Source organism: Arvicola amphibius, chromosome 12 (genome assembly GCF_903992535.2).
Source record: "Arvicola amphibius chromosome 12, mArvAmp1.2, whole genome shotgun sequence".
Taxonomy (NCBI): Eukaryota; Metazoa; Chordata; class Mammalia; order Rodentia; family Cricetidae; genus Arvicola; species Arvicola amphibius.
The window spans coordinates 156,276,196-156,297,215 of record NC_052058.2 but is presented as its reverse complement, the minus strand read 5'-3'; the positions used below and the strand labels follow the sequence as shown (position 1 = coordinate 156,297,215).

The 21,020-nt window shown below is 37.9% G+C and overlaps 1 protein-coding gene across 1 annotated transcript in view; it reads right to left on the bottom strand.

The window, feature by feature from the left end:
- Grm5 (glutamate metabotropic receptor 5) overlaps positions 1-21,020 on the bottom strand; it is a 370,074-nt gene that overhangs the window by 104,679 nt on the left and 244,375 nt on the right. The window contains 1 exon segment of the mRNA XM_038314030.1: positions 10,673-10,908. Coding sequence (XP_038169958.1) covers positions 10,673-10,908 — 236 coding nt within the window.

Below are 21,020 nucleotides of genomic sequence, written 5' to 3'. Positions count from 1 at the left end.
AAGTGTGCCACTGCAGGCAGGATTTCAGAGCTTAAAGACTGCACCATTCCAAACATGTTATCTCTGATTCCTGCTGGTGTTTGATATGTGAGCTCTTGGCTGTTCTTGTTGTCATGCCTACTACCTGCTTTCACAATACCCTGTTATGATGGATTTTTATCCCTCTGGAACCATAGTTCAAATAAACTCTTCCTTCTATATGTTGCTTCTGGTTATGATGTTTCATTACAGCAATATAAATGTAATAAAGTGGTCAAGTATATCTATTATGTTAGAACTCCTGGAATTAGCCATGCCCCCACCCCACCTAGTATAGTAACACTAAGAAGATATTACTGCTCTGGAATCAAAATATAAGTCACCATTTCTCAATGTTCATTAATAAGGTACAATTTTATCAAACAATGCCTGTATTTCAAATAAGAAATTGCTTTGTTATTCAGACTATAATCAATGGAATGAAATAAACAAATTCAAAATCAAAGGGACTCATTCTTTTCTCCCCAGATTAAAATATTACACCAGTAATATATGGCACATCTCCCAGAAGCAGATTAAATAGCTCAAATGCTCAGGATCCAGAGAGTCACATTTTCTAATGTCTAGGCAAGTGAGATTATTATCTTGATTTTACTGAGAAAAGAGGGAATGAAACAGCGAAACTTGGTCTCAGATGAGAACTTGCCCTACTTTAGCACTTTTCTACAGAGAAATGCAGGGAAATAAAAGAAATGCCCATCCCTGTGTCCTACTGTTTGAATCTCCAGTGTCCTTGAATTCTATCAAAGGTGTACCACATGCCCTCTTTGAATCTAGTCATAGTATCACTATAAAAGAGTATCTAGTGGGCTAGTGTGTCCCATCTACTAAAATCACTATTTTAGATCACTATTAAAATTATTAAATACTTGCACGCATCTGCATTAACTTACATTGCACTCAGTAGGCCATGCTTTTTATGCCTTGGTGCTATAACCTATAAGGGATGTTCTCCAAGAGGTTTTAATAAAAAGAATGGTTACCAAACAAAACACTTTCCTGGAAAAGAAGGGATGACTTTTAGCTTTGGGGAAAGAGGGCTGTAATAACTCCACAGTGCCGTAGCTCAAACCAATAGAGAAAAGCCAGGTGGAATTCAGAGGCTGTGGTAGAGCGCACCAAGAGATGTCACAAAAATAGAGCAGGTGTGGGAGCAGATGGCTCCTTCCTAACCAGGTGTCTGCGCATCAAACATTCAGGCACACATTCCTTAGCTAGTACTGCCAACAGCTCTATACATTGAAAGCAAATTTTACAGGTTAGAACAGAAGCAGAAATAGTTGATGGTGGCCAAGACTACACCGCTACAAAAGGGCACAGAAGCAGCACCCTAAAGTCAGCTTTTATATGCTATGAGTTACTTCGCCTTAACTTGGATGTTGTACTAGGCCATTAAACAAGCTTGACCGTTGCTGTTGTATTACACTTGTGTTCCTTGGGAACAACATTTACCAATGGTCTTAGTTAGGGTTTCTATTGCTGCAATAAAACACCATGGCCAAAAAGCAGGTTGAGGAGAAAAGGGTGCCTTGGACATGCAATTGCACGCTGCATCCCATCAGTGAACGAAGCCAGAACAGGAACTCAGGGAATGAACCTAGAGGCAGGAAATGACGCAGAGGCCATGGAGGGGTATTTCTTACATGGCTTACTCAGCTTACCTTCTTATAGAATTAAAGACCACCAACCCAGAGATGGAGCCACCCTCAATTGACTGAGTTCTCCTCATCAGTCACTGATGAAACAAAGTACTCTACAGGTTTAACCACAGCCTGATCGTATGGAGGCATTTTCTCAATCAAGGTTCCCTCCTCTAAGATGACGGTAGTCTATGACAAGTTGATATAAACTTAGCAAGCACCTCAATTATAGTAAAATATGCATAATCTCCTAACATGAAACATTTGTTGTAGCAAGTTTGCAGATAGTCTGTAAGTGCACAAACATTTTTAGAATTTTTCTTCTGTGATGGAGACTTTATAATTTCTATTTATTTCTCTTTCTTCATAGAATGTAATTCTTAACTTATTTTCTTTTCAGAATTACAGTTTTTGAATATGATCTTAAGTTTGAGAATGCTTAGTGCTGTGAAATTTCTTGAGAAAAGGATTATGCTAAAGAGTATTCCTAATTGTGACAATTTATTGAATTGCATTAAGAGGGCATGGTATGGAGTCCTCTCACAAACTTGAGAAGGTAGTTGAGTTTGGGAGAAGCCATGAGGACAGGCTCGTCACAAGAGGGTTAGTTATTTTAGAAGAGACATGTGGTCCTTTTCTCCTTCTCCTTTGACAAGCGAGAACTCTGAAAAACACATGCCAGGAGATAGAACTGAGCTCTCGCTGAAATCCAGTCACACTTTATCACGGACCTCCTCTATTCAGTACTGTGGCCAGACGTTTCTCTCCTAAGCCATCTGCTGAAATCCTATGTTAAATGCTCATGGCATGTTCTCAGGGGATTTTTATGATGTAAAGATTTAGTGCCATCCCAAATATGCAGCTGAAGAATCTAAGGGATGAAACTTCAAATAACTTGTCTCATATCACGAAGGTATTAATTGGAAGACCTATATAATAAATCTAGCTTTTCAAATACCAAGGCTTGTATTTGAAAACACTTTGATACAATGCTTCAGTCAATTAAATAATATTTGTCACATTTAGTTATATGTGAGTTTACCTTATATTGGCAGAATTTTGGGGTCCAATGGACTCAGTTGTTCCTGAAGTGATATCTGAAGACATGCATTAGGGTCGACTCTATTAACCACTCTCTTTGGCTTCTCATTGCTTCCATACAAGTTTCTAGTCTTCTACTTGCAGTCAGTAATTTCACGCAGGTATTATTTTTTAATTACTGCACCAAACTACAACCTTTCTCTGATTTCTCTTAGTTATCTGGGAACATGCACCTTTGTAACTTCAAACTTGAAATATTTTAGCAGACCTTATCTTCCTTGGGAAAAATCCTTCCAATTGATTCATTTCCCTATTTTCACCATTTCTATTAAAATGTTGTTGTTACCTAATTTTTAAACCACCAAAGTAACCTCTGCCTACTTCCATTCTTTTAACCCTGCTGTATATTTGAGTGCTAGAGACCAAATTCATGCCTTTGTGCTGATTTGGTGATCATTTCCTGATTGAGTTACATCACCTGCCCCAATATTTCAATCATTCTCTACTTCCTATGAATTTTGTATTTAAAATATCTGTTGATGAATTAGAAATGTTAGAAGGAAGAGACAAACTAGCAAATGAATTTTGTTCCATTATTCTCAAAATTAGCACATGATCTTGTTTAATGGACTTTTGAAAAAAGGATAACTTGATAAAGAAAAAGTTAATTCTTTTCTTTATCAAATTTAAATTTAATGAACACCCTGAATTCATTTCAATAATGCATTAAAAGAAAATAAAACATGTGCCACTCAGGGACTGTTTAGTATCTGTTCTGATAATCATGAATCCTCTAACTAAACTGTACAATATTTGGAAGAAGCAGCTTAAATATCATGGATATATTCCAAAAGGAAGTAAACTGTGACTCACTGGGGAGTTGCTATGGTAACAGATGGATCCTATAATTCTAGTAGTCACTTTGCTCATTGACTGGCATTTACACATCTTGACAAAAGCATGGTAATTGTTATCCACTGGGAAAGGCAGAAAGGTAGCAAGTCCTGGTCATTAAAAGCTGTTATGACAACCATCAAATATCTTGCATCTTAACCCAATACAAGTGTATCTCTTGCTCACATAACAGTTTGAGGCCAACTGTGAAGCTCTTTAGTCTTCCAAGTGACACTTCTATCACATGGCTTTGGCTCTCCTGAATGCTTATTTTCAGTCATCTGGATGTGGGCAGGAGTGTGAGTCTAGAATCTCTAGTGCATTTTTAAGTATCATGTCTATAAATGGTGCACATCACTTCACAGCCCATTCTGTCGGCCAATACTAGCTAGTTACTGCAAGGTAGGCTTGAAAATGAGGTGTTCCCATGAAATCAGAAAAAAAAAAGGAATGAATTTATGGAGTATCTATTCTATCTTGGCCTCACCACTGTTATAATGCATGAAGGAATTTGATACCTGGATCGGAAAGCTTTTCTTCACCAAAAAGACATTTCCATTAGTTTTAATAGTTAAAGGAAAATTCTTGAAAGATAAAATTCCTTCAAATAATAACCAGATCATCATTAATGGCATCCTAAAATATTCAACATCTTTGGATTGCAATTTATTCTCAAACTCACACATTTCAGCTATGCATCAAACATCCATAAGGTTTCCACTTTGTCTCTGTTTCTTTGTCTTCTCGCCCACATCAGTCAATCTAACCCCTTCCCATTTCTGAACATGACAGATACACTTCCACACACAATGACATGCGAGGTGGCTTCTGGACTAGAATTCCATTGTTCCTAACCATGTTCAAACACAAATCCTTTCCTAACAGGCTCTTCGATTCTAACATAATTTTCTCTCTCTCACACTGTTGTCTATCCTTCGCTCTTCCCTGAGTCTTTTACACCCATAATCCCTTTGCATTGTTCCTAGATACTCTGAAAGGCAATGGTTACTCCTAAGCAGATATGTCCAGAATTCTCCCCATATAAGTTAGACGTTGACGTAAACCCTTCATCACCTGACAGTTGGTGAGAAAGTGAGGCATAATCAAGGTGATATCAAAATAGAATGCAAACAATTACAACAACATCAACCCCGAAACAAGTGACAAGTGGTGCCCTCTAAAGTCCTTCCTTTGCTCAGATCCTGGCTTCTTCGTTCTCTGGAATAAAAGCAGATTCGATATATAACACCCGCAAAGCACCAGAAGAACTCAGCTTCCGTTACTTCTGTTGCCACTGTTTACTCTTTTCTTTCTTTCTTCCTTCCTTCCTTCCTTTCTTTCTTTCTTTCTTTCTTTCTTTCTTTCTTTCTTTCTTTCTTTCTTTCTTTCTTTCTTTCTTTCTCTCTTTCTTTCTTTCTTTCTTGGTTTTTCGAGACAGGGTTTCCCTGTAGTTTCTAGAGCCTGTCCAGGAACTAGCTCTTGTAGACCAGGCTGGCCTCGAACTCAGAGATCTGCCTGCCTCTGCCTCCCGAGTGCTGGGATTAAAGGCGTGCGCCACCACCGCCCGGCTACTTTTTTACTCTTTTCACACATCCGACTCTATTCCTTCCACTGGCCTCCAACTGTTGCCTAAAGTATGAAGACTGCACACCTCTTTAGACCGTGATTTCCTTTTCCTGGTGGATGCCAGCATCATCCACTCATCTTCTGGACTTCATGCAAATCTGCTCTCTCAGTAAAGTCACAGTTGACTACTCTACTAAAACTGTATCCTCTCAACAGTATAAATCCTACTTCTGGGATTTATGTTTGTCCTATGATAATCTAATATAAAATGAATTATTTTCCTCACCAGTTTTGGCTTGCTCTCTTCTCCCTTTACAAGAATAAATGTTCTGTTAGTGCAACTGTATTAATTTATTTTGTTTGGTGCTATGCAGCTATGGTACCTAGGAAAAATGAGTAGCAAATAACATTAACTCTGTATGTATTTTCTGAGGCCATATAGAACTCTGCTTGTTTTAATACTGCATACTTAGTTCTTGAGTAGAACTTAAATGCTTTGATGTTCAATGCCAGATCATACATTCTCTTTGGATTCCACCTTTGATTTGCATGATGTTGCAAATACTTAATTACACTTTAGCAAAGCAAATTATCTTTTAAACAAGTCAAGCTTTTTACTATGATCTTCTCCTTGACCCTGCCTGTGATAGACAGTTGTCCTGTTATTTTAGTGTCATGTCACAGCTGTAGGGAACAACAGCTCCTTTATTTAGTAACCATCTGGTCTAAGAGTCATTCTCTACAATTTTTTAAAGGTTGTGGCACTGGCAATTACTAAGATGTTCAAACCATAGGCCAGTCGTGGAGGCTGTGGAAAGGACAATCCCATGTAGTTGCCCCTGTTTTGAGGATAAACACATTTATAGCAACTAGTACAGGCAAAAAAATAAATTAAAAATTGAGTCCTGTTCCCTCTATGTACTCAAGGAGTGGCACTGGTTACAAGTAGTGCCTTTACTGTATAACCTATATCACTATCAAGAACAAGTCCTTGGAAAGGTTAAGGTGTGTGTGCGTGTGTGTGTGTGTGTGTGTGTGTGTGTGTGTTTGTGTGTGTATGTGTGTGTGTATGTGTGTGTGTCTGTGTGCATGTGTGTTTTATTCTCAGGGGTTATAGGTTGAATTTTTCTCAGGCGTCCTGTGTCTAAATCTACTGTTTAATACAATACACCTTTTGCATCCAGCAACTGACTCAAGTCTCTGCACCTCCTGTTTCAAATGCATATTAGATTCAAGTTTCAGTCCTTGGCTTCTGTGTCCACATATATGGCTTTCACTTGGCATTTCTGTGAATAATTTTTGACCATGGGCATTTGTCAAGGAAAACCGCATGTACCAAACACCAGGATAGATAACTGGATACATAATTACTCCTATTTCTTAAACTCTGCTTTTAAAATGAGAATTCTTCCAGGTTATTTGTCTTTAAATGTTATTATCGGGGGCCTTAATGAGAAAGCTATTACCTAGTATTAAGTTTGATTCTTGTTTAATTTTATTTGGCTTTTATAATTCTGTTCTTAAATTCTAGCAGCTCTTACTCGCAGATAATCACTTCCTCCCAACAATCTAGTTTTCATTTTCTGTAATGGTTTCAGGTTGTGAGATACTCAAATATTCAGAACAATAGCTACATCAATAACGAAGACTTTGAAAGGCAAATAAAAGATGGAATTGTAACCTAGGTCATTTTTCATTGGCATGCCCGGAAGTGGGTGGTAGTCAGGAGATGAGATGATAAAGACAGAACAGGTGGGGTTGGTTGGCCTTACATAAAATCATGGCTTATGACAAACAAGCTTGTTAAGAAGTACAGCGCCTTATATACTATTTTCAGGAGAGAAATGAGACAAAGTCATCAGGAAATATCATAAAAGAGGACAAAGTCAGCATACAAGGGGACAAAGTCAGGCAGAAGCTAAATCAGACAATATTGCCCAAGGGGAATATAAAATTTCTCAATAACATTAAAGACCAGGCACACAGTGACCTTGGGACTAATAACCACTGTCCTTTGGGGGTGGTACAAGCTGTGTTCTCAGGATCTGAAGTCCCAATTTTCCTAAGGCTCTGACCCTAAGCCATTTACTAGTTCTGACAATCATGTTTCTGGTTTTAGACAACCCACTGCATTTCTTCTTCATACATCAAGTTCTCAGGGAAAGCCTTGGATCAGCTCAGCCCTCAACAGAATGGCATGTAATTCTGATAAATGAAGAATAATGGGCATAAATAACGCACCTTAAGCCCTTGGGAGGCACAACTATTAGAAAGACTGTTCCTCTAGCTGGAAACTCACTCTAACATAAATGCAAACATTTCCAGCTCCTAGACATAGTTTTGAATATGTAATCCTTGATGTAGTAGCTACAGTAAAGGCTTATGGGTAGATGCTGCTACTTCTGCTGCTGCTGCTGCTAATACTGTTTTCTGAGCAGTAAAAGACTCCCTGTGATAAAGTAACTGTGTCAATAGCTTTGGGGACTTTAAATGTAAAATAATCAATGATACTATTTGTACTTTTAGTATCATTGACTCATATAACAACACCAAACCCTGTGATTTCTGTAATTATCAACATAAATTTTAATTTACTAGCCACATGGCTTGTGAGTGAGTACATGCTAGAATGCACAAGTTTATGACATTAATACATAATGTAAACCAGAGACACCTATTAAACCAGGCTCTGGGTGTGAGGCATTCTAGAAAGTTTTAGATTTTGAGCCAGAAACCCTATAAAGAAGTTCAATCTGTTTCCTTTCAATGACCCACTCGGTTTTAATCTTTGGATTGGGAGGTTATTGTTGGGATACTTCCAGAATTTAAGAGAAATAAAATGATAATTGTTTCATCAAGTTTATTAAATATTTGCTATAGATTCAAAGTTTCTAGGAATCTGGGAAAGTAAAGATAAACAAGGAAGCATTCTTGAACAACAAAGGAGTCTGTAGAGTGGTGACTAGAATGTTTACACGCTGATGAAAAGATGGGAATTCTTTGAATGTGTCTTTACAACACACCAGGAAAGAATTCTGGAGACTGCAGCTGCTTCTAAGTGGATGATGATGAGGCTGTTGTTCCCCGTGTAATTAACAACTTTGTGTAAAAAGTAACAAAAGGTGAGTGCCCCTAACCACAAACGTAGCATAAGCACAAAAGATGAAACAACTTATTTATGAAATGGATAAATGTTTATTTTGGCGTGAGGAAAGGCTGAAAAAGGAAGCAAAGGTTAGAAAAACGGAGATGTCCTGTCCGGCAGTTGCAAAAATAGATGTATGTAAGATGAGCATTTCCAAAAATTGTAGGGTTAGAAATTATGCTGGGTTATGACAGAGCTAGTGGTGATCCATGTTGATATTCAAGTTGTTGTAGGATCAAATTCAGCAAACGGTACAAGAAGTTGATTGGGAAATGAATATTTTCAGGGAAGAAGAGAAACTAGAGCGATTAGAAAGCTCAAGAAACGGCTCAGGAGGTGACAGTACAGCAGTGCTCCCTCTCTGCCTCTCTGCCAAAGTCATAGCCTCCTGTCCACAGGCAAAGGACAGAAAGAGGAGAGAGGTCTATGCGCCCCAAATCTCCAGAGAGGAAAGGAGTGGGCCATTCCAAAGAAATATAGAAATGTCAAAAGTATAAAATTAGCAACAAAAATTAAAATTCTGAAGGATCAGTGGAAATGCTACTTATTTTCAAAGCTCTTTTCTTTTCATGAAAATGAAAATCCAAAACAAAGAAAAAAATAAGTTCTTGGACGTTCAAGCAAGCAGCAGGGAACTGAATAGCCGAGAAGCAAACATACTCTTAGCCCATGCTTCTCTCATTTGGGGGGTTTCATTGACCAATGCTATGCGTTACACTCCAGCTTTCTTTCTGTGCTGGCTAGTTAGTTTTAGGTCAGTTTGACACAATCCAGTCATTTTGGAAGAGAGAATCTCACTTGAGGAACTGCCCACACATCAGATTAGGCTTTGGGTAAGATTATGGTGTTTATTCTTAATTGAAGATTGATGTGGGAGGAGCCAGCTCACTGTGGATGATTCTATCCCTAGGCAGGTGTTCCTAGGGTACTAAGCAACCAGGCTGAGCAAGTCACTAAGCAGCATTCCTCCATGGTTTTTACATCAGGTGCTGCTACTGGGTTTCTGACTTGAGTTCCTGCCCTGGTATCCTTTGACAAAGGACTTTGATATCTTATCGCACAATGTGGGATATCAAAGTCTATGCTAAATATACTCTTTCCTCCCCGAGTTTCTTCTGGTTCTGGTGTTTTATCACAGCAATAGAAACGTTAGGTAACACACCTTCCCTCCTCTCATTACCTGAATAAGGATCAATATAAGGTAACTATATTCCTGTTTTGTCAAATAATGATAGAGTAAGCACAAACCACCACTGTTAACTCCATCATTTCATGAAAAGAACGAACTGATAGCAAAACTCAGGATGGATGTGCTCTAAATGTAAGACTGTTTGACTAGCTTACCATTTTTCTTATTTTGATGCAGGGATATGACAACCTGTCTGTGGGTTGGAATTGTCTTGAGTGCCAGTGGCAGAGGCTGACACAAACCACTGTTCTCACAAGATGAATGAAAGTAGCCCAGCAACTGAGACATTCAGTCTCTTTGTAAGTTTATGCCTGGTTCTTGTTGCAACATGTGGGATAAGTCATTCTCCACAAATTCATTACCAGTTTTAATAAAGCTTTGGTAAAATTGACTTGAATATTAATTTCAGCTCTTCCTGGCTATCTTAGGATGTGCTACATAGAGTCAGTTCCTTTGCCTAACCCGTGTATCACTCACAACATTGGTGGCATGGAATTGCAGTTTTTCTCAGCAGTGTTCCCTCGCTCATAATATGCTAAAATTTGAAGACAGGAACAAGCCTTCCATGTCTTATTACCCTTTTAACTAAAGTAATGGTTTGTCACATTGTTGAGCTCTTGTAAATACTTGCTTAATGACTGAATAATGGCTTCGGTGCTGTTACGTTTCTTAAAACATTATAATTACACACTCCAAACTTCCTGTTACTATTTCTGGTCTAGTTTTGGAAGTAGAAAGTAGTCCTTCTCTTTGACCTCATTCTTTAGGATTATGTGCCATAACCTTGCTAACTGTTCAAGGTGATAGAAATGCATAGAACAGCTTCCCTGCCTTGAGAGAGGTCGAGTCGCTTCACTCTGTGGCTAATTTATGTGATGCTTCCAGCACAGTGCTGTGCAGAAACACATTCAATTTTTTTTGAATGCTATAAATAATGGTAATTTAATTATTTTAAATCTCAACAGAGTAAACACTTGTTCAGATATGTTTTTGTTAGTGAGAATAAAACCTGCTTATCGCCCTTAAGTGGCAATACCCACTCTATTTATGGTAGAGTTCTCCTCACTGACAAATGGTAGTGAGTATCCCCATGACACAATTCTCACAAATTGGAGCCTTAGCCTTATCCACTTTAAGTGAAACAACAAATCAGCTTACTGTTGCAAGTCTTGTTGTATTTGCTGTTCTCCTGTGCAAACCCTTCCAGCCGGCACTGAAAGCGATGCTGCCAAAATTCTTGAAACCAAGGGTTTCTGAGGTTTGTTTCTGGCCGGAGTTTCAGATAATAATCATCAAACCACTTGACATCGGGGGACTGGAGCTTGATTGTAATTCCTCCAACAGCTTCTCGCTGATACCCATCTGTCACGTCATACCTGTCAGCCCAGCCGTCACTGGGGAAACACACAAACAGAAACAAGCCTGTCAGCTTAGAACAAAACTACCCCAGGGAGACAAATCTTTCTGGTTTGAGATACCACTTTGTAGAGTGGCTACTGCAGGACTCATGAAGACCCTGTGCTCTCTGCCAGAGGTGACTGTCACCTACCAGCCTGTTAGAAGTAGAAAAGCAAAACAATAGCATGATGGAAAAATCTAGATTTCAGATGCCAGAAGGCAATAACCTTACCCTGAATTATTGACAAAAAGCTAGCATTTTTAATGGAATTTTACAAATTTCAAGCTCTACTGTAAGTTTCACAATTTTACCATGCCTAATTTTCCTGTAATTTTAGCAACTAAATCAATCAACTTTAAATGTACTATTCATTTACATTACATCAATCATTAAAAGAAAAATAAAATAAGATTGAGAAATGTTGTCAATATATATATATATAATATTCATTAAAACACACTATGGCATGATATTATTGTTATTTAAATACAAGAATTATAAGGGTTAAAAATATCTTGCAAATAGTCATCTTATTAAACATTGACTTTTGATAGTCTGATGCTGAACGATTTATAGACTACAGTGCTCATACTCCTTGCCAGCCGAATGGAACACTCAAATGCATTTAAGCATATGTTAGAAATTTTATATTTGCATGACTTCAGAAAATGAAAAGATAAGATATTGACGACAATGAGAGCGAACACAGCCCCTGAACTCACAACCCCACCAGGACTCTCACCTTAAGAGAACAGGACAGAAGGAGGAAAAATATTCCAAGTTTATGTAGAAAATAAAGGAAATACAGTATTGAAATAAAATAGAAGAAAAGCCATTTAAATTTTAAAAAAGTATTTCTTGTAGCAGCCAAATGTATTTGATTTGTCTATCCTCTTGTCTGCTGGAGCGCCCAGCGAGATGTGTTTGATTTGTCTTTCCTCTCCTCTGCTGGAGCACCCAGCTTGTAATGGCTGTCTTCTGCACCAAGAGATGCTGTCTTTTCTTGAAGGCATAGACGTTCTCTTTAAGGAAATATATCCTCCAGGAAATTATGACAATTCAAAAAACCAACAGCTAAGAAGCAAAGAAATAATGTGGAGAGAGCTGAGGGTTAGCACAGAGTGCTGCCTGCTGACTGTCCAGAGGAAGATGTTTGAATTTGAGAAGCTGGTGGAGAACAAAGATTTATATTCAAATCCACTGTTTACATTATCTCTATTATTTTAACTGAATAAATGTTTGTATCCAATATAATTTGGCTATAAAATCAGTTCTGAGAAAACAAATAACATAACAAAGAAAGACTATTTTAAAATATAATATGCCATATCTCTTCTGATTTAAACACTGATAAATAGGAGTTGCTGGTGAGGTCATAGATTCTCATTAGTGGATTACAGAGATTACCCATGATGACCTGAGCTTTTTCCCAAGACACAAGAACAGAAAGGGAGAAAAGAAATAAGAAAAAAAAAAGCCAACTCTTCTCCCAAGGCTCCTTAGACAAGATATGTTATTAAAGTTATCTACGGAGTAATTTTAAGAAACTTTTGCAGCAGATTAGGGAACGCAAAGGAAAACAGTGAATCTGTCCCAGTGTTGAATTTGAATACTTCACACAATTATCTTCTCTCAAGTTTCTCATTTTCAGCTCCAGAAGATTTTATTTAAAGCTGACAAGTTGAAGTGAAGTGGGTTTGTTTACCTCAATCCCTCCCTCTGTTGTTGCTGAGACGAGAGTGTGGGGCTCACTGGCACCCAGGAGATGCATGGGCGAGCTGCAGACGGGACCGGAAGCTCGTCTGTCAAGCAGGGTCCCCTTCTCCATGGATATGCGAATTCAAATTGTTCCTCGGTTAATGTTAGCTCGCTCTTATGCAACGCCGTGATTATGAATGTTATATAAAAAATGTGAGATGACAATGGTCTCAGTTTGCCCTTCACAATCCATTCATTGAATTTAATGGAGTTTGCAAAAAGCTGGTCTTGATAAACTCTCTTGTGGATACTGTTTCCATAGATGAAAAGTATCTGGAATCAAGAATGTTAATTTGCTCATCTTTAACTTTGTTCTTTCATTCTTTGTTTGTTTAGGATACAAACTACTTTTTAACAATTTAGAAGATGATGATGCATTCTTGTTGGCCTTGTTAGCTCCTGTTGGAAGTTTAAAATCATTATGATCCAGATATTTCCAATGTATAGTAAAAACACAAAACAACAGGGAGCTAGTGGAGAAACAGAATATTCTCAATAACCACGAGCCCAAATACATTCGTTCATTTTGAACTTATTAAGAATGTCTAGCAGGTAAGTGTCAAGAATACTTTATAGCGGAAAGGTGCTTTATGCACTAGTGATCGGCTATTGTGACTGGTGCAAACAAAGTTTCAGATCTGTCTAAAACAACAGAGCATTTTCAACATGAATCAAAAAGAATCTAAAAGTAGTAAAATACGTGTTAAGGAAAAGTGAAGCTTACCTTCCTACCACCCAGTGCATTCTATTGCTTTGATAAGGTGGTGTTCAACATTCTGGGGCCACATTAATGCTTGCAGTGATACATGTTTTACCATAGCAAGAGGAGAAGTAGAGAAAGCTAGGGAACTGCCGCACATTAAGGCTCTTCTCCAGACTTTCAGCATGTACGTTCATCCATCTAGCCAACTAATTTCTTTCTCTTCTCTCTAGTGAGCATTTTGCCCATCATTTACAATCTATTCCAGTTTTCTTTCCCCATTTAAAAAATATATAGGAGACTGTTCATTTTTATTATCCATATATACAAACTCTGGTTTGAGGTATAGCACAGCATCAGAACACTTGCCTAGTGTGCCCAAAGCCCAGAGTTTAAGTTTTAGCCTTCCCCACTATATTTTGTTCAAATTCAACTACTTTCTGCACTTTAACTACAATACCCGTTTTGATGTTGGTTTAGTTTTGAGACATCCACAAATATGCAGAGAAGGAAAATCAGTGTCCTGACTTGATTTTCCCATGAGAGCTTAAATGAGATGTCAGTTTGCACAGAGGAAATCTCTTTCTCATACTGGGTTTACTCTCAGAATTTCCACATTTGTATAGGTTTTGTTGGTGATTTTGCCCCCTCACATGGCCTCAAGAACTTGTATGTGATCCGATGTTTTTAAGAACAGAGAAACTGTGACTTACATAGGAAATACATGCATCATATGACTTGCATTTAGCAATGGATAAAATGCTCTACTCTGGAAATTTTATAATAGTCATCAACTTGGTATCAAGAAAGAATATACTTAAGCAGGGAACACACATTAAACAAGTTGATAAAAATTATTAGTTGATAAAAATATTGAGGCCAGGGCTGGAGAGATGGCTCAGCGGTTAAGAGCACTGACTGCTCTTCCAGAGGTCTTGAGTTCAATTCCCAGCAACCACATGGTGGCTCACAACCACCTATAATGAAATCTGGTGCCCTCTTCTGGCTTACAGGTAGAGTACTGCATACATAAACAAATAAATAAATAAATCTTTAAAAAAAATATTGAGGCCAGAAACTTAGAGCAACTTAAACACGTGTTTCCCCTAGAAAAATGTCAGTGTTTACTAATTTAGAATTTTAAGCATGTTGTAGAACATTGCAGTAAAAAGAAATGAGACTCTACTGCCACTTTTAATTAATTTTTGTTCTAGTGCTGCTTCTAGTTTTGTTTTCCTGCAATAGCAGAGTTGGTTATTAGAAGGAAGAAAAGCTTTCTTAACTCACACACCAAGGTTTACCCAATGGGAAAATATCCATACATACACATCCGTTCTCAAAGAACCTTCTCAGGAGACATTTAAAATCTTTTGTCATCCTAAGATACATTTTATTTGTAATTGTGCACCAGCAAGTGTGCTTGTGTGTGTGTGTGTGTGTGTGTGTGTATGTGTGTAAGAGAGAGAGAGAGAGAGAGAGAGAGAGAGAGAGAGAGAGCGAGAGAGAGAGAGAGAGTTTGTGTGTGGGTGTGTGTGCATGTGCACACTTGTCAGTGTAGATGTTGGTGGAATGCAGAAGAGAGCGTAGGATGACCTGAGTCTGGAGTAATAGGTAGTTTGTGGATTATGTGATGTGGGAACTGGGAACCAAAGTCAGATACTCTGAAAGCAGCATGTGATATTAACTGGTCAACTCTCTTACCAACTTCTTATATTACTTTATTTCTTTCCTGAAAACAGCTTAAATACATATTCTACAATATTTCACTTTCATTCTCTTCCCAAGATTATATGCTGAAAAACATACACTTCTACTCAACAAACTGCCCTTCTTTCTTCCTCTCAAATCCTTTTCCATTATTTCCTCATAATTGACAATTCATGGAAATCTGTTTTCTTTTAAAGATTATTTTAAAAATTTCTATAATTCAGACTAACAAATTTAGTAGTAATAACCCACAAAAAAGGTTCATGTATTTAGAAATGCCATTATATAATTTAGCCTTATAAATACCCCAACATTAGAATTATTTTATCATTAATTATATTAAATTATTTGTAATTTACATGTCATATATAATTATGTCTATAAATATACATATATGCATAATATAGTCATCATTATATATGCACACATACATAACATTAGACAAATTTTATAAAATCACTGCAGGTCTTATAATAATTAGATTTGCCATCACAATTTATTTAGCAAAAACATGGAGAATTTTTAAGGGATACATACTCACCAGAATAATTAAAACTAAAGAAGAAAAATAATTACAAATTATCTAATGTTTCATAGAAGAGCTAAATAATTTAATTTTTTTGCTCAAAGTATAATTCCTTCCTTTTCTCATTTTTAGAATCAATATTTGTTTTAAATTATTGTTATTATTTCCCTCAAAAATAGAAAAACACATACAGCACTAAACTAATGGATTGGTGTGTATTTAGTGAGAGAATTAATGTTGTACTCCTTACAAATCATTGATTCTGTATGGGTTTTGAGTGCCTCTTTTATGTTAGTCGTTAAAACACAAGCCACACCCAATGGAAGTCATGAGCTCATTATGTGTGACCTCCCTGAATGGGCATTACCATAATTGATCCACTGGCATTTATTCATTTTTCCTTCAGAATCAGTATCCCCTTTGCTTTTTATTCTGATTCATAAACAGGCAACTCATTAAATTTTAAGTCTATCATTAATTAGTGAAAATTACATTTTCGTCCTGCCTTTCCAACAATATTCCTTGATCAATCTGTATTCTAAATGTTTCCAAACTTCTAGACCTTACATTTGGAGTCTCTTAATGTATTTGTGTCGAAGGCTAATCACATATAATGCCTCAGCACTTGAACGCTCAAACTACAACTTATTTCTTCCATATAACTCAATAGAGTTCTCGAGAGGCATCTTCTTGTGCTGTCATGGGAAACGGCATAAACAAATCATTTCAAATACCATTCTAAGAGACAGAATGTCAGAATAAAAATGCAGACCCTACAGAGACGATTTTCAGAAGAAACAGTCGCTAGAATCTGACCAAATTTCCAAACTTGGGGACTTGGGGAAGGGCAAGGTAGGATTCTAGACATAAGGTTATTTTTGCTCACTGGAATCAGTGATCTGCTTGTGGGGTGATACCAGCTCTAATGAGACTGACCACATACATCCTGCCCACTGATACAAGGCACATTTGCTCAGTTTCTCATATACTTTGCCCTATTACGCTTATAATCTTTTGAGTGTGGAATTCCCACCACATGAAGTGTCATTCACTCAATTCCTCACGTATTTCCTGATTGAATAAATCCAATTTATCGATCAAAGAGACAGACGTGGCTTGAATTCAATTTACTAAAACTTTGGCCATTTTTTCCTTCCCATTTCCAAAGTAGTACACTCACTTATTCCCTAAACAATTATTATGCAAATAATATATGAAATCTGGAGATGGAATGGAGAGATAGGAAGGCAGAATTCTCTTTCACACTGGTGACATTACCATTTTATTAGAGTTGAAATGATCACATTAGACTTACCTAAATTTATTCATAATTTTTAAGTCACCTACATATTTTTGAGATTTTCTGTATCAATTCTAAAGGTTGGGGCATATAAACATTCAACAAATGTTTATCTGTAACTTATCATTGGGATGGGAGATAGGTTATAAACCAGAGACTAGTATTTGCTACGCTCTGGGTTCAAATGTTTGCACCCTTCCCATCCCCCCATAAGAGTAATGTAACTCATTAGGAATGATACTTTAACTGATAAACGTCTAGCATGTAGATTTCATTTCAGGTTTCAGATCCACTTACTATTCATATAGTAAGACAATAACACTGTGTATGTCTTATGGTGTGACTGAAAGAGTGAGTGATACCCATCCGCTGGCCCACTCCTTTCTTTACCTGATGCCATTAAGGTTAATGAATACATTCATTAGGCTGCAACTCAACTTTAGTTCTCAGAATTTTTCACAGCCCACATAATTATTATAGAAGCTGGGATGCTACCCACATGTAATAATCATCCTGCCAAATCTTTTGCAAATAGCCTTCAAAAAGATATTTTGGATATTTTAGTCTAATAGTGGGAGTCTACTGGTGGTTGGGTATTCTTCTCACAATATTCCTGTTTCCCCCACTGGCAGGGTTAAAAAAAGTTTAAAACTTCTAAACAAAAGGAGAAAACAATGAATGGTATAGAAATTTTAAATAGAAGTCTTAGAAATACATACTAAACAGTAATCAATCATTGATTTGTAATAAGAAGCTAAATGTTGGATTGATGGGAAAAAGGTGAAGTTATCAACCAAAAATCAAGTCATCTCTGAGTTTTGGGAATCTCAGATACTCCCATTTCATAGGATTTATAAAAAACGGAAGAAGAAGATTTTAAGATCTATAGCATAACAATCATGACAAAAAAGCAAAGTGGTGTAATTTGCCAAGTCTCTCAAGTTAAACAATTTCTATGGTAACTTCACCCATTTCTCTGTGGGATCTACAGATAATATGTACTAACTTTTCCTTATAGCTGAAGCAACTGAGGGTCTGAAGCACCGAGTTATTAGTTAAGAACCCCTAATTTTATCTACTTTACCCCCAGTTGTGAGCAAATATCTGGAGATTAGTAGTTCAAAGAAGGAAAATGGACTTTGGTTCATAGTTTGAAGGTGTCAAGGCAGGGCATGAGGTCTCTGCTCACATTGAGTCTACTATAAATGGGCAGCAAGAAATGAATCCTGATGATCAGTTCATTTTCTCTTTTTTGTTCAGACTGAGATTCTTGCTCAAGGAATGCTACTAACACAGGATTTTCTCCCTCCTCCATGTTTAACCCAACCTGGAAGCTTTATGAAGAATATGCTTTCGAGAACATTCTAGCTTGGCCTGAACTCACTTCCTTTTGGATGAGAGCTTGAGTTTTTGCTTCTTTTCTTGTTATTAGCCAGAGATGTTCTCAAACCTTGGAAGTCATTGGTATTTCTTTACATGAAGGTCTCTTTCTCATCCAAACTTCCAGTAGGATTGCAACTTGTCTATCATTTGATTTCTGTATATGGAGACTGCTCTTTTGTTCTCAGCCACCCAGAACCAAATAATCACACCAAAACTATATTAATTACAACACTGTCCAATAGCTTAGGCATATTCCTAGCTAGCTCCTACATTTTAAATTAACCCATTTCTATTAATCTGTGTGTCATCACAGGCTGTAAAGTTCTGGCATTCTTCTTCAGCAGCTACATGGCATCTCTCTGACTCTGCCTACTCTCTCTCTTTATCTCTTCCTGCCTGGCGATTTTTGCCACAGGCCAAAGTAGTTTTATTCATTAAGAAAAAAAGCAACACATATATAGAAGGACATCTCACATCAGATTTCAGCCTTTTTTAAAATTAATATCTTATCCCAAACAAAGGATGTAGTATTCTATCCCTTCAGATTCCTAACCTGCAGAGGGTACAACATCATAGAAGCTTATTCCTTATACTAAACATTTATGTCAGTTTACACATTGGAAGAAAGTTTCTTTTTATCTTCTATCTCTATTCTGCTTTCACTTTATTGGAAGACTGCAATCCTATAGATACTGGAAGAGATCTAGTCTTGGGAGATCTGAATAATTGTGGTTGTTTAGTGTGGCCTGCCTTCAAACACAGGAGAATATAGATATAACAGAAAAGTAAATAGATCCATTAAAATGATTGCAATACTACCCTGCTTTGATTTTTTTACTCTAGTTTGGCAGAAATTCTCTCTTTTGACTTGTCATTTTATCTCCCCAGAATCATCTTCTCACTATGCACTTTCTTTTTTTTAATTAAAAATTTCCATCTCCTCCCCTCCTCCTCCCCCTTCCCTCCCCTCCCTTCCACCCATACCCCCATTCTGCCCCTCTCCAAGCCAAAGAGCCATCAGGGTTCCCTTCACTATGTTAGTCCAAGGTCCTCCCAACTCCCCCTAAGTCCAGGAAGGTGAGCAACCAAACTGACAAGGCTCACAGTGAGCCCATACATGCTGTAGAGTTCATGCTCATCGCCGTTGTCCTTGGTTTCTCAGTCCTCCACTACCATCAGCCACATTCAGAGAGTCCAGTTTGGTCCCCTGTTCCATCAGTCCCATTCCAACTGGTCTTGGTGGTCTCCCGTTAGATCTGTCCCACCGTCTCAGTGGGTAAACGCACTCCTCATGGTCCTGACTTCCTTGCTCATGATCTCCCTCCTTTTGCTCCTCATCAGGACCTTGGGAGCTCAATCTGGTGCTTCTATGTGGGGCTCTGTCATTTTCTCCATCCAATGCCAGGTGAAGGTTCTATGGTGATATGCAAGATATTCATGAGTATGGCAATAAGATCTGGACATTTCTGGCACCCTCTCTCAGCTGCCCAAGGAACTAGCTGGGGGCATCTTCCTGGACACCTGGGAACCCCTCTAGAGTCAAGTTTCTGCCAACCTTAGAATGGCTCCCTTAATTAAGATATATAATTCCTTGTTCCCATATCCACCCTTCCTATAGCCCAACCATCCTATTCTCCCAAGCTCTCCCCATCCTCCACTTCACACTTTTCTCTCCCCATCCCTCCCATCCCCCATCCCACCCCACCCCCAAGTTCCCATTTTTTGTCCGGCAATCTTGTCTACTTCCAGTATCCAGGAGGATAACTATATGTTTTTCTTTGGATTCACCTTCTTATTTAGCTTCTTTAGGATCACGAATTATAGGCTCGATGTCCTTTATTTATGACTAGAAACCAATTATGAGTGAGTACATCCCATGCTCATCTTTTTGGGCCTGGGTTACCTCACTCAGGATGGTGTTTTCTATTTCCCTCCATTTGCATGCAAAATTCAAGATGTCATTGTTTTTTACCGCCTAGTAGTACTCTAATATGTATATATTCCACACTTTCTTCATCCATTCTTCCACTGAAGGGCATCTAGGTTGTTTCCAGGATTTGGCATTACAAATAATGCTGCTATAAACATAGTTGAACAAATGCTTTTGTAATATGATTGGGCATCTCTTGGGTAAATTCCCAACAGTGGGATTGCTAGGTCCTGGGGTAGGTTGATCCCAAATTTCCTGAGAAACCTCCACACTGCATTCCAAAGCGGTTGCACAAGTTTACATTCCCACCAGCAATGGATGAGTGTACCCCTTACTCCACATCCTCTCCAGCAAAGGCTATCATTGGTGTTTTTGATTTTAGCCAATCTGACAGGTGTTAGATGGTATCTCAATGTTGTTTTGATTTGCATTTCCCTGATTGCTAAGGAGGTTGAGCATGCCCTTAAGTGTCTTTTGGCCATTCGAACTTCTTCTGTTGAGAATTCTCTGTTCAGTTCAGTGCCCCATTTTTTAATTGGGTTCATTAGCATTTTAAAGTCTAGTCTCTTGAGTTCCTTATATATTTTGGAGATCAGACCTTTGTCTGTTGCGGGGTTGGTGAAGATCTTTTCCCAGTCAGTAGGCTGCCTTTTTGTCTTAGTGACAGTGTCCTTTGCTTTACAGAAGCTGCTCAGCTTCAGGAGGTCCCATTTATTCAATGTTGCCCTTAATGTCTGTGCTGCTGGGGCTATACTTAGGAAGCGGTCTCCTGTGCCCAAATGTTGTCGAGTACTTCCCACTTT